The sequence below is a fragment of the Panthera uncia genome, chromosome X (genome assembly GCF_023721935.1).
Source record: "Panthera uncia isolate 11264 chromosome X, Puncia_PCG_1.0, whole genome shotgun sequence".
Classification (NCBI taxonomy): Eukaryota; Metazoa; Chordata; class Mammalia; order Carnivora; family Felidae; genus Panthera; species Panthera uncia.
Genome location: NC_064817.1, coordinates 66172896 through 66185508, shown reverse-complemented (window position 1 = coordinate 66185508; position 12613 = coordinate 66172896). Strand labels below are relative to the sequence as shown.

The 12613-nt window shown below is 35.7% G+C and overlaps 1 protein-coding gene across 1 annotated transcript in view; it reads left to right on the top strand.

Moving 5' to 3' along the window:
* RPS6KA6 (ribosomal protein S6 kinase A6) overlaps positions 1 to 12613 on the top strand; it is a 216572-nt gene that overhangs the window by 156956 nt on the left and 47003 nt on the right. Inside the window, exon 18 of the mRNA XM_049644017.1 lies at positions 8827 to 8988. Coding sequence (XP_049499974.1) covers positions 8827 to 8988 — 162 coding nt within the window. The remainder of the gene's footprint in view (positions 1 to 8826; positions 8989 to 12613) is intronic.

Below are 12613 nucleotides of genomic sequence, written 5' to 3'. Positions count from 1 at the left end.
TACAATAGCAAATTTGGATTCTAAACATTTGAAGTATTAGCATATTAAAACTTGTAGTTGAGGAGCAGGCCTGTTATTTTGCTTCCTATGTCTTCATAAAGAAAGCAAAGGAATTGAATTATGAAAAAAAGTCAACTTTTATTATATACAACTATACAAGGAAACAAAGTCACAAATCATTTAAAAGTTTCGTTTGAATCCATCATAGTTGTGCAACTATACTTGCTTAAGATGAAAACACTTAAAAATGGACTATTAAGAATTGGCACAATGAAAATTCTACATAGGGCCTTATTATAATTGAGAAAAATAAGACTACTCAGTGTGTGGTTTAAGAGAGTATATTTTCAATATTTTAAAATAAAATGCATAGTGCTAAAGGAATAATTCTATTATAATTTAATTCCTTGATTTTTGTTACCAACGCTCTCTAAAAAAAGTGTGATCAGAATTTTTGAGAAGAGTAAAAAGATAACTTTTTTCATTACTATTTTAATTTATACACTTATTTTTTTAATTTAAATTCAATAAGTTAACATACAGTGTAGTATTGGTTTCATGAATAGAACCCAGTGATTCATTATTTACAAATAACACCCAGTGCTCATCTCAACAAGTGCCTTCCTTAATTCCCATCACCCATTTAGCCCATTCCCCCACCCAACACCCCTCCAGCAACCCTTAGTTTGTTCTCTGTATTTAAGAATCTCTTATGGTTTGCCCCCCCTCTGTGCTTTTATCTTATCTTTCCTTCCCTTCCCCTATGTCAATCTGTTGTGTTTATTAAATTCCACATGTGAGTGAAATCATATGATATTTGTCTTTCTCTGCTTAACTTATTTCACTAGCATAATACACTCTAGTTCCATCCACATTGTTGCAAATGACAGGATTTCATTCTTTTTGATTGCTAGATAGTATTCCATTGTATATATATATACCACATCTTCTTAATCCATTTATCAGTGGATGGACATTTGGGCTCTTTCCATAATTTGGCTATTGTTGATAGCATTGATATAAACGTTGGGGTACATATGCCCCTTTGAATCAGCATTTTTGTATACTTTGGATAAATTCCTGGTTGTGCAATTACTGGGTCATAGGGCAGTTCTATTTTTAATTTTTTGAGAAAACTCCACACTGTTTTCCAGAGTAGTTGCACCAGTTTGCATTCCCACCAACAGTGCAAAAGGGTTCCTTTTACTCCATATCCTCGCCAAAATCTCTTGTTTCCTAAGTTGTTAATTTTAGCCATTCTAACAGGTGTGAAGTGGTGTGTCATCGTGGTTTTGATTTCTACTTCTTGAATGATGAGTGATATTCAGAATCTTCTCAGGCATCTGGATGTCTTTGAAAAAGAGTCTATTCATGTCTTCTGCCCATTTATTTATTGTATTATTTGTTTCTTGGGTGTTGAGTTTGACAAGATCCTCATAGATTTTGGATACTAACCCTTTATCTGATATGTCATTTGCATATATCTTCTCCCATTTCATCAGTTGTCTTTTAGTTTTGTTGATTATTTCCTTCACTGTGCAGAATATTTTTATTTTGATGATGTCCTAATATTTCATTTTTACTTTTGTTTCCCGTGCCTCTGGAGACATGTCTAGTAAGAAGTTGCTCCAGCCAAGGTCAAAGAGGTTGTTGCCTGTTTTCTTGTATAGGATTTTGATGGTTTCCAGTCACACATTTTGAATTTATTTTTGTGCATGGTGTAAGAAAGTAGTCCAGTTTCATTCTTCTACATGTTGCTGTCCAGTTTTCCCAGCACCATTTGCTGAAGATACCATCTTTTTTACATTGGATACTCTTTCCTTCTTTGTCTAAGATCAGTTGTCCATATATTTTTGGGTCCATTTCTGGGTTTTCTATTCTGTTCCATCGATCTTTGTGTCTGTTTTTGTGCTAGTACCGTACTGTCTTGATGATTAGAGCTCTGTAATATAGCTTGACGTCCGGAATTGTGATGCCTCCAGCTTTGCTTTCCTTTGTCAGCATTACTTTGGCTATTCAGGGTCTTTTCTGGATCCATAAAATTTTAGGATTGTTTCTTGTAACTCTGTGAAGAATGCTGCTGTTATTTCGGTAATGATTGTATTGAATGTGTAGATTGCTTTGGTAGTATAGACATTTTAACAATATGTTTTTCTTCCAATCCATGGACATGGAATGTTCTCCACTTCTGTGTTTCTCCTTCAGTTTCTTTCATAAGCTTTCCAAAGTTTTCAACAAACAGATTTTTTACCTCTTTGGTTAAGTTTATTCGTAGTTATCTTATGGTTTTTGTTGCAATTATAAATGGGATTGATTTCTTGATTTCTCTTTCTGCTGCTTCAGTACTTGTGTATAGAAATGTAACAAACTTCTGTATGTTCATTTTATATCCTGTGACTTTGCTGAATTCACATATCAGTTCTAGCAGATTTTTCGTTCGGTCTTTTAGATTTGCCATGTAGAGTATCATGTCATCTGTGAAGAGTGAAAGTTTGACTTCTTCTTTGCCAATTTGTATGCCTTTTATTGCTTTTTGTTGTCTGATTGCTGATGCTAGGGTTCCCAGTACTATGTTGGACAACAATGGTGACAGTGAACATCCCATTGTTGTTTTCCTGACAGTTTTTCCCCATTTGGGATGATATTAGCTATGGGCCTTGCATATATGACTTTTATGATGTTGAGGTATATTCCCTTCTATCCCTACTTTCTTCAGGGTTTTTATCAAGAAAGGATGCTACATTTTGTCAAATGCTTTTTATTCATCTATTGAAAGGATCATATGGTTTTTATCCTTTCTTTTATTAATGTGTTTTATCAAATTGATTAAGTTACAAATATTAAATGAGCCCTAAAGCCCAGAAATAAATTCCACTTAATCATGGTGAATAATCCTTTTAATGTACTATTGAATTTGAGTTCCTACTATCTTGTTGAGAATTTTTACATCCACGTTTATCAGGGATATTGGCCTGTAATTCTCCTTTTTAGAGGAGTCTTTGGTTTTGGAATCAAGGTAATGCTGGCTTCATAGAATGAGTTTGGAAGCTTTCCTTCCATTTCTATTTTTTGGAAAAGTTTGAGAATATGTATTAACTCTGCTTTACATGTCTGGTAGAATTCCCCTGGGAAACCATCTGGCCCAGGACTCTTATTTTGTTGGGACATTTTTGATAACTGATTAAATTTCTTTGCTGCTTATTGGCCTATTCAAATTTTCTGTTTCTTCCTGATTGAGTTTTGGTAGTGTGTGACTGTCTAGGAATTTGTGCATTTTGTCCAGATTATCCAGTTTTTGGCATATAATATTTCATAGTATTCTCTTATAATTGTTTGTATTTCTTGGTGTTGGTTGTGATCTGTCCTGTTCCATATGTGATTTGGCCTATTTGGATCCTCTCTTTTTTTTTTTTTTTTTCTTTTTGAGAAGTCTAGCTAAGGGTTTATCAGTTTTGTTTATTCTTTCAAAAAACCAGCTTTTAGTTTCATTGATCTGTTCTACCATGTTTTTTGTTTGTTTGTTTATATATCATGTATTTCTGCATTAATCTTTATTACTTCCCTTATTCTGCTGCCTTTTTTGCTTTACTTACTGCTCCTTTTCTAGGTACTTTAGGTGTAAGTTTAGGATGTGTATTTGGAACCTTTCTTGATTTTTCAGATAGGCCTGAATTGCAATGTACTTTCCTCTTAGAACTGCCTTTGCTGCATCCCACATGGTTTGGACTGTCATGTTTTTATTTTCATTTGCTTTCATGTACTTTTTACTTCATCTTTAATTTCTTGTCTCACCCATTCATTCTTTAGTAGGATGTTCTTTAACCTCCACATATTTGAGAGCTTTCCAAATTTTTTCTTGTGGTTCACTTGAATTTTCATAATGTTGTGATCTGAAAAAAATGTATGGTATGATCTCTATCTTTTGTACCTGTTGAGGGCTGATTTGTGACACATTATGTGATCTATTCTCGAGAACATTTCATGTGCACCAAAAAGAATGTGTACTCTGCTGCTTTAGGATGAAATGTTGTGAATATATTTAAGTTCATCCGATACACTATGTCATTCAAATCCATTGTTTCCTCTTTGCTTTTCTGCTTAGATGATCTCTCCTTTCCTATAAGTGGGGTATTAAAGTCTTCTACTATTATGGTGTTACTATCAATGAATTTCTCTATGTTTATTACTAATATATTTACATATTCATGTTCTTCCAACTTGGGGGCATAAATATTTACAATTATTTGATATTTTTGATGGATAAGCCACTTAAATATTATATAATGCCCATCTTAACTTCTAGCTACAGTCTTTGCTTTAAAATCTAGTTGTATGGTAACCTGGGTGGCTCAGTCAGTAAGCGTCCGACTTCGGCTCAGGTCATGATCTTGCGGTTCATGAGTTTGAGCACTGCCTTGGGCTCTGTGCTGACATCTTAGAGCCTGGAACATGCTTCGGATTCTGTGTTTCTCTCTCTCTATGCTCCTCCCCCACTCACACTCTGTCTCCTCTCAAAAATAAGTAAGCATTAAAAAATTGTAAATAAATAAACAAACAAATAAATAAATAAATAAACAAATAAATAAAATCTAGTTTGTATGAAAGAAGTGTGGTTACTTCAGCTTTCCTTTGACATACATTAGCATGATAGATGGTTCTCCATCCCCTCACTTTCACTCTGCAGGTGTCCTCAGGTATAAACTGAGTTCCTTCACAGCAGTATATAGATGTATCTTGTTTTTTTTTTATCTGTTCTGATACCCTATACCTTTTGATTGGAGCGTTTAGTCCATTTACATTCAGAGTGATTATTGAAATATATGAATTTAGTGTTATTGTGTTATCTTTAGATTTCATGTTTCTGGTGATGTTGTCTGACCCTTTGTAGTCTTTGCTGCTTTGGTCTTTTTTTTTTTTTTTCTCAAAGAGTCCTCCTTAAAATTTCTTGAAGGGTTGCTTTAGTAGTCATGAACTCTCATATTTTTTCTTTGTCTGGGAAAGTCTTTATCTCTCCTTCTATTCTGAATGACAGCCTTGTTGGATCAATGATTCTTGGCTCCATATTTTTTTATTCAGCATATTGAATATTTCCTGCCACTCCCTTCTGGCCTGCCAAGTTTTGGTGGGCAAGTCTGCTGCTAACCTTATGTGTCTACCTTTGTAGGTTAAAGACCATTTGTTCCTAGCTGCTTTCAGAATTTTCTCTTTATCCTTGTATTTTGCAAGTTTAACTATGATATGTTGTGATGTTGACCTGTTTTTGTTGATCTTGAAGGGAGTTCTCTGTAACTCTTGGACTTGAATGCCTGTTTCCTTCCCCAGATTGGGAAGTTCTCAGCTATAATTTGTTCATATAAAACTTTTGCCCCTGTTTCGTGCTCTTCTTCTTCTGAGACTCCTATGTTATGGGTATTGTTTCATTTCATGGAATCACTTATATCCATAATTCTCCCCTCATGATCTAGTAATTTCTTTTCCCTATTCTTTTCAGCTTCATTATTTTCCATAATTTTATATTCTATTTCACCTATTGTCTCCCCTGCTTCTTTCATCCTCACTGTCACTGTATCTAGTTTCTTTTGTATCTCACCTGTAGCATTTTAAAATTCATCCTGACTAGTTCTTAAGTCTGTGATCCACAGCAAGGGTCTCTCTTGTGTGTATTATGCTTTTTTCAAGCTCAACTAGCAGTCTTATGATTGTTGTTCTAAATTCTTCTTCATATATATTGTTTATATGTGTTTTGAGCAAGTCCTGACTGTGATTTCTTCTTGACCTTTCTTTTGGGGAGAATTCCTCCATCCTCTCATTTTGGCTAAGTTTCTGTTTTTGTGTGTTTTAAAAGCTTGTTATGTTTCCTGCACCTGTCAGTACTACTAAATGAAAAATCCTGGCATTTCAGCAAGTGTTTCTGGTTTACAATGTTGGCACTCTGCTGTTTCGTTTTGGCTGTTTTTTCCCATTAGTCAGTCCTCTGCAGAGATCCTCCTGCCTTGCAGTAGTGGAGTGTTGGGCCTTTACCCAGGTGTGCTTTGATTTGTTTGTTGAAGGAACTGTGGGGGGAAAAAGAGGTGTCAGTAGCTTGATCCCATAAAAAAAAGAAAAAGAAAGGGAACACACACACACACACACACACACACACAACAAACAGAGAATCAAAAAAACTATAAAGCTGATTCCAAGGAAAAAGAAAGAAAAAAGTAGAAGGAAAGAGAAAAGTAGGAAAAAGAAAAGAATAAAAAAGTCTGATCCAAGGAAAAATAGAAGATGAAATGACAAAAAAAAAAAAAATCAGGTATTATGAGCCTGATTACAAAAGAAAAAAAGAAAGAGGAAAAAAGAAACAAAAAGAGTTCTCTCTTGGTGCCTGAAAGGTGTTAGCTATGCTGGTCTGGAAAAGAGGCCAGCTGCGCTGGCTAGGAATCAGTCTTGCCCCAGTAAATAAGCAGTTACTAGGCACAGAGGTGAAGGGTTTGGTGAAATTGGGGCCCGCCTCCACTAGGGGTAACTGTGTTGCTCTCTGAAATCTCACCATGTTGGTTTTGGTGGGGAAAATGGCACCACACCAATCTCTTGTCTCCAGAGCGGGGATCTTAAAAGCCTCACTATACAGGAAGCCTTCACAGAATAGCGATGGCAGTAAGTTTTTCCTGTGCCACAACTATCCCGTGCCTCTCCTTGGTTCATGGCTGGGATTCAAAACCCAAACTCTTAAAGACCTGGCAAGGTGTGGATCTGCTTCCGTCCTCTGGAGTAGAGCCTCTCCACCCTGCTGATAAAAGGCTTTTGGCTGGCACCTGCAGGGTCTTTTGTCCTTGGGGAGGCAACAAACTTTCTTCCAAAAGTACTCCAGGAAGGGGACTGTTCTTTCCCAGTGCACACCATAAATATCTACATGGTATGCACTCCAGGGCCAGATCCTTCCTCCCCAGGACCATGAGCCATGAGTCCACTCTGGAGAAAGTCGCACACTTCCAAAACCTCAGAGTTTGAGCTCCAAAAGCTGTTTGCAAAACCGAACGGGGACACTCATTACTTCTTGCTTCCCAATCCATGGTCCAGAGAGATTTTCCTCTTGTGTTAATGCGATGCCACACTTTCTCAACCCTTCTCTCTGTCTCGCCCCTTTGTCTCTCCAGAAAGGGTTTCCTCCCCTCTACGACTCTGATTTTTTCTGTCCCCCAAATCACCTCCATGCACCTTGCATTTGCCAAGCTGTCTCCCTCCAACTATGGAGATACTTCTGCCACTCTGCAGATCTATTTCTTGGATACTCCAAGTAATCTGACCTCATTACAGCTGTGTTTGAGGGACAATGAAAGGCCAGGGTCCCCCTACTTCTCCACCATCCTGATCACTCCTCCCTTTTATTTTGGAAACCTTCAGGTTCTTACATCAATTAAATAACTTGACAGGCGTATATTGAACATTTCTTCATGCCAGGCATTGTAAAAGGTATTGCAGATTCAAGCATGAGTAAGACTTGGTCCTTATCTTTAAGTAACTTTTAGTGTAGTGAAATGCTGATCAAATATAGGACTAGAATAAATGAAGTGTATAGTATTAGTAAGAAAATCATCACATAAGGAAGTTTAGAAAATTTTCCATTTCTAGCATTTCATTTTGTTTTCATTGTTTCTGTTTTTCTTCTTGAGAGTTTCATTCATTGAAAGCATGTTTTTAACTTCATTGATGTAATTATAATAGCCTTTTTGTGTTTTAATTTTTTAATGTTTTGTGAATTTTGAATAATTCATTTTATTGAGATATAATTGACATATAACATTATGTAACTTTAAGGTGTACAACATATTGATTTGATACATTTATGTATTGCAATTTGATTAATACCATGGCATTAGTTAGCAGCTTCATCATGTCACATATAACAACAGCCACTTTAAAATCATCTGTTAGGTCCAATATGGTTCATCTTGGACTTGGAATTGATTGATACTCTCTTTTCCTGAAACTGTGTTCCATTTACTTGGTTCTTTGTTAATTAGATAATTTTGGATTATATACTGTATATTTGAATATTATGAAGATTTTTTTGTAATGATATTTTTCTTCAATGATTATTATTATTTTTTTGGTGGATAATTTTAATGGCAGTGTTTGCACTGAAAACTCTTTGCTTTTTGGGCATCAACTCTGGACTCTGTTATCTTTTGTCTTTGTATGAATTACGTTGAGCCTCTTCTATACATTTTTGACTCAGGAGTCAGTTTTGGCTCTTTTTTGTACAGAATTCCTCCCAAGCATTCACTGTTTTTTAGCATCTCTTTTATGTTCCTCCATGCCAGAAAGACTGGGCTTTTCCACATGTGTTTTCACCATCACTGGGTGACATAAGAACTACACTTAATCCTAGGCTAAAAGCCACAGATATGGGGTCCTTACTTATAGCTCCCTATTTTCCCTCCTTAACAAAGTGTACGCATTCCATCAGAGTCTGTCTGCTTCTGTCCATTCTCCAGTACCTTCATGTAGTTGATTTTTTAATTTTGTTCAAGTTTTAGAGTTGTTTATTGTGGGGAGGAGAGCGTTGAGTAGGGTCTTAGTCCCTTATTTCTAGAAATGGAACTGAGAATTGAGTTTTAATATTTTGAGATTGGAAATGTTTAATGAACTTTGTGGCTTGAATGGAAACTGGGACATACTTCAGGCTGTCAAGGCTACCAACACTGGAGAGAGTGTCATTTTCAAATTTTTATAATTTAGAAAGTTATTTTTCCTGGAAATATGTTAACTCAAAATGTGTTATTTCATAGATATATAGATATAGTTTGCTATAGAAATATATTTTTTTCTTTTATGTTCAAGGTTGTTCATCGTGATCTTAAACCTAGTAATATTTTATATATGGATGAATCGGCCAATGCAGACTCCATTAGGATCTGTGATTTTGGGTTTGCAAAACAGCTTCGTGGAGAAAATGGAATTCTTTTAACTCCATGCTACACTGCAAACTTTGTAGCACCTGAGGTATTCTTTAAAACTTTAGTATTAGCCTTTTGTTCTTTTCTTTTAGTTGAATATATATAATGTCATGTATGTGTTATAGTTGATAGGTAAAAACTGAGTTATCTTATCTTTTCCCAACTATAAAGCTGTTTAAATCCAAAAATTCTGATTACCCTTAATATAAATATTCAAACTAGTAACTCACATCTGAAACTAGCCTGAATATATAATAATCAGACTATTGTATTCTCTTGTGTTATGTGCTAACATCAGAATCATACCCCTGTAGAGCTGGGAGGAGAATAGAGATAACCCCATTTTCAACATTAAATATTCCAAATGAAGTAATTGAGGCTCAAAGTACTTAAATAAATTTTTCAAGACCCAGCATTCACATAGTAATAAAACCAGGATAAATTTGCAGATATTTTAGTTTGTGCTGAAGAAGAGGTAATTTATATTTAACATTATATATAACTTATAAGGGCAGTACCACCCATGATTGTCTTTAAGATATAATTCCTGGAGCAAACAGCTTCACAGGGATTTTTATAAGCAGGGGGATTTTTCTTGGCACATAACACTCACTTGTAGATCTTAGAGGGAAGAGTCGAGAAAGGTGAGTCTGGGGAGGTAAAGGGGTATAGGCTTCATTTTTACCAACTTCCAACAGTCACTTCTGATACTGGGGATAGAAGCTTTGACAGTAGCAACCTCAACAGGACTATAATTATGATTGATAAAAAATAAATCAGGGATGGAATTGGCCATATACATATTATTGTTTATAAGTTAGGAACTGTTCTTATATGCTATGAATAATGATAACCCATATGAATTATCATATATACAACATAAATCAGAATACACAAAAATCTTCATGTTAAAAAATTGAATGTTTATGGGGCGCCTGGGTGGCTCAGTCAGTTAAGCGTCCGACTTCAGCTCAGGTCAGATCTCGAGGTCCGTGAGTTCGAGCCCCGCGTCGGGCTCTGGGCTGATGGCTCACAGCCTGGAGCCTGCTTCCGATTCTGTGTCTCCCTCTGTCTCTGCCCCTCCCCCGTTCATGCTCTGTCTCTCTCTGTCTCAAAAATAAATAAAACGTTAAAAAAAATTTAAAAAAAATTGAATGTTTCAAGTCAGATGTTTGAAAAATTTAATGTTTCAAGTCAGAGAAGAAGAGTAAAATAATTTGAGGATGAATTCTTATCCATGTGCATGTTTTCTGTTTTTTTATATCAAATACTATAACTTTCAGGATAATATTTCACATCACATATAGCAAGACATTTGTATTTGAATATCAACAAATCTGTATTTTAATGTAGCTATTAGAAAAATATTTTTTCTTTTCTTTTATTGATGTGATTTTTCACATTGGTTGATTTGCAAATATTGAACCAGCCCTGCAGCCCAAGAATGAATCCCACTTGATCATGGTGAATAAAACATTTTATATGCTGTTGAATTCAATTTGCTAGTTATCTTGCTAAGAATTCTGGCATCCATATTCATCAAGGATATTGGCCTCTGGTTGTCTTTTTTGATGGGTCTCTATCTGGTTTGGGAATCAAAGTAATGCTAGGTTCATAGAATGAATCCAGAAGTTTTCCTTCACTTTCCATTTTCTGGAACAGCTTGAGAAGGATAGGTATTAACTCTGCTTTAAATGTCTGGTAGAATTACCCAGGGAGGCCATTTGGTCCAGGACTGTAATTTGTTCGGACATTTTTGACATCTCATTCAATCTCTTCACTAGTTATGGGTCTCTTCAAATTTTCCATTTCTTCCCATTTGAGTTTTGGTAGTGGGTGGGTGTTAAGGAATTTGTCCATGCATTCCAGGTTTTCCAGTTTGTTGGCATATAATTTTCATAGTATTCCCTGATAATTGCTTGTGTTTCTGAGGGATTGGTTATAATAAATCCATTTTCCTTCGTGATTTTATCTACTTGGGTCATTTCTCTTTTCTTTTTGAGAAGCATGGCTAGAAGTTTATCAATTTTTTTTTCCAAAAACCAACTCTTGGTTTCACTGATATGTTCTACTGCTTTTTTGGATTGTTTATTTCTGCTCTGATCTTCATTATTTCTCTTCTCTTGTTGGATTGGGGTGACTTTGCTGTTCTTCTAGTCCTGTCAATAGATGCAGAAAAACATTTGACAAAATACAACATCATTTCTTGATGAAAACTCTCAAGAAAGTCTGGATAGAAGGAACATACTTAAACATCATAAAGGCCATTTATGAAAAGCCCACAGCGACTATCCCCCTCAATGGGGAAAAACTGAGAACTTTCCCCCTGAGATCAGGAACACAATAGGGATGTTGACTCTCAACGCTGTTGTCTAACATATTATTGAAAGTCCTAGCATCAGCAATCAGACAGCAAAAGGAAATCAAAGGCATCAAAATTGGCAAAGATAAAGTTAAGCTTTCACTTTTTGCAGATGACATGATATAATACATGGAAAACCCGAAAGACTCAACCAAAAGTCTGATAGAACTGATACATGAATTCAGCAAAGGTGCAGGGTACAAAATTAATGTACAGAAATCGGTTGCATTTTTATACACCAATAATGAAGCAACAGAAAGACAAATAAAGAAACTGATCCCATTCACAATTGCACCCAGAATCATAAAATACCTAGGAATAAACCTAACCAAAGATGTAAAATATATGTATGCTGAAAACTATGGAAAGCTTATGAAAACAATTGGAGAAGATACAAAGAAATGGAAAAGCATTCCATGCTCATGGATTGGAGGACTAAATACTGTTAAAATGCCAATACTACACAAAACTATCTACACATTCAATGCAATCCCAATCAAAATTGTACCAGCAATCTTTGCAAAGCTAGAACAAGCAATCCTAAAATTTGTATGGAACTACAAAAGACCCTGAATAGACAAAGTGATATTGAAGAAGAAGACCAAAGCAGGAGGCATCACAATCCAAGACTTTAGCCTCTACTACAAAGCTATAATCATCAAGACAGTATGGTACTGTCAAAAAAGCAAACACATAGACCAATGGAATAGAATAGAAAACCCAGAACTTGACCCAGAAGTGTATGGCCAACTGATCTTTGACAAAGCAGGAAAGAGTATCCAACGGAAAAAAGCCTCTTTAACAAATTGTGCAGGGAGAACTGGACAGCAACATGCAGAAGAATGAAACTAGACCACATTCTTACACCATACACAAAAGTAAACTCAAAATGGATGAAAAACCTGAATGTGAGACAGGAAACCATTAAAACCCTAGAGGAGAAAGCAGGCAACAACCTCATTGACCTCAGCCGCAGCAATTTATTGCTAGACACATCTCCAAAAACAAGGAAATTAAAGCAAAAATGAACTATTGGGACCTCATGAAGATAAAAAGCTTCTGCACTGCATGGGAAACAATCAACAAAACTAAAAGGCAACCAACAGAATGGGAAAAGATATTTGCAAATGAAATATCAGACAAAGAGCTAGTATCTAAAATCTATAAATAACTCTCCAAACTCCACACCTGAAAAACAAACAATCCATTAAAGAAATGCGGAGAAGGCATGAATAGACACTTTTCCAAGGAAGGCATCCAGATGGCACATGAAAAGATGCTCAACGTCACTCCTCATCAGGGAAATACA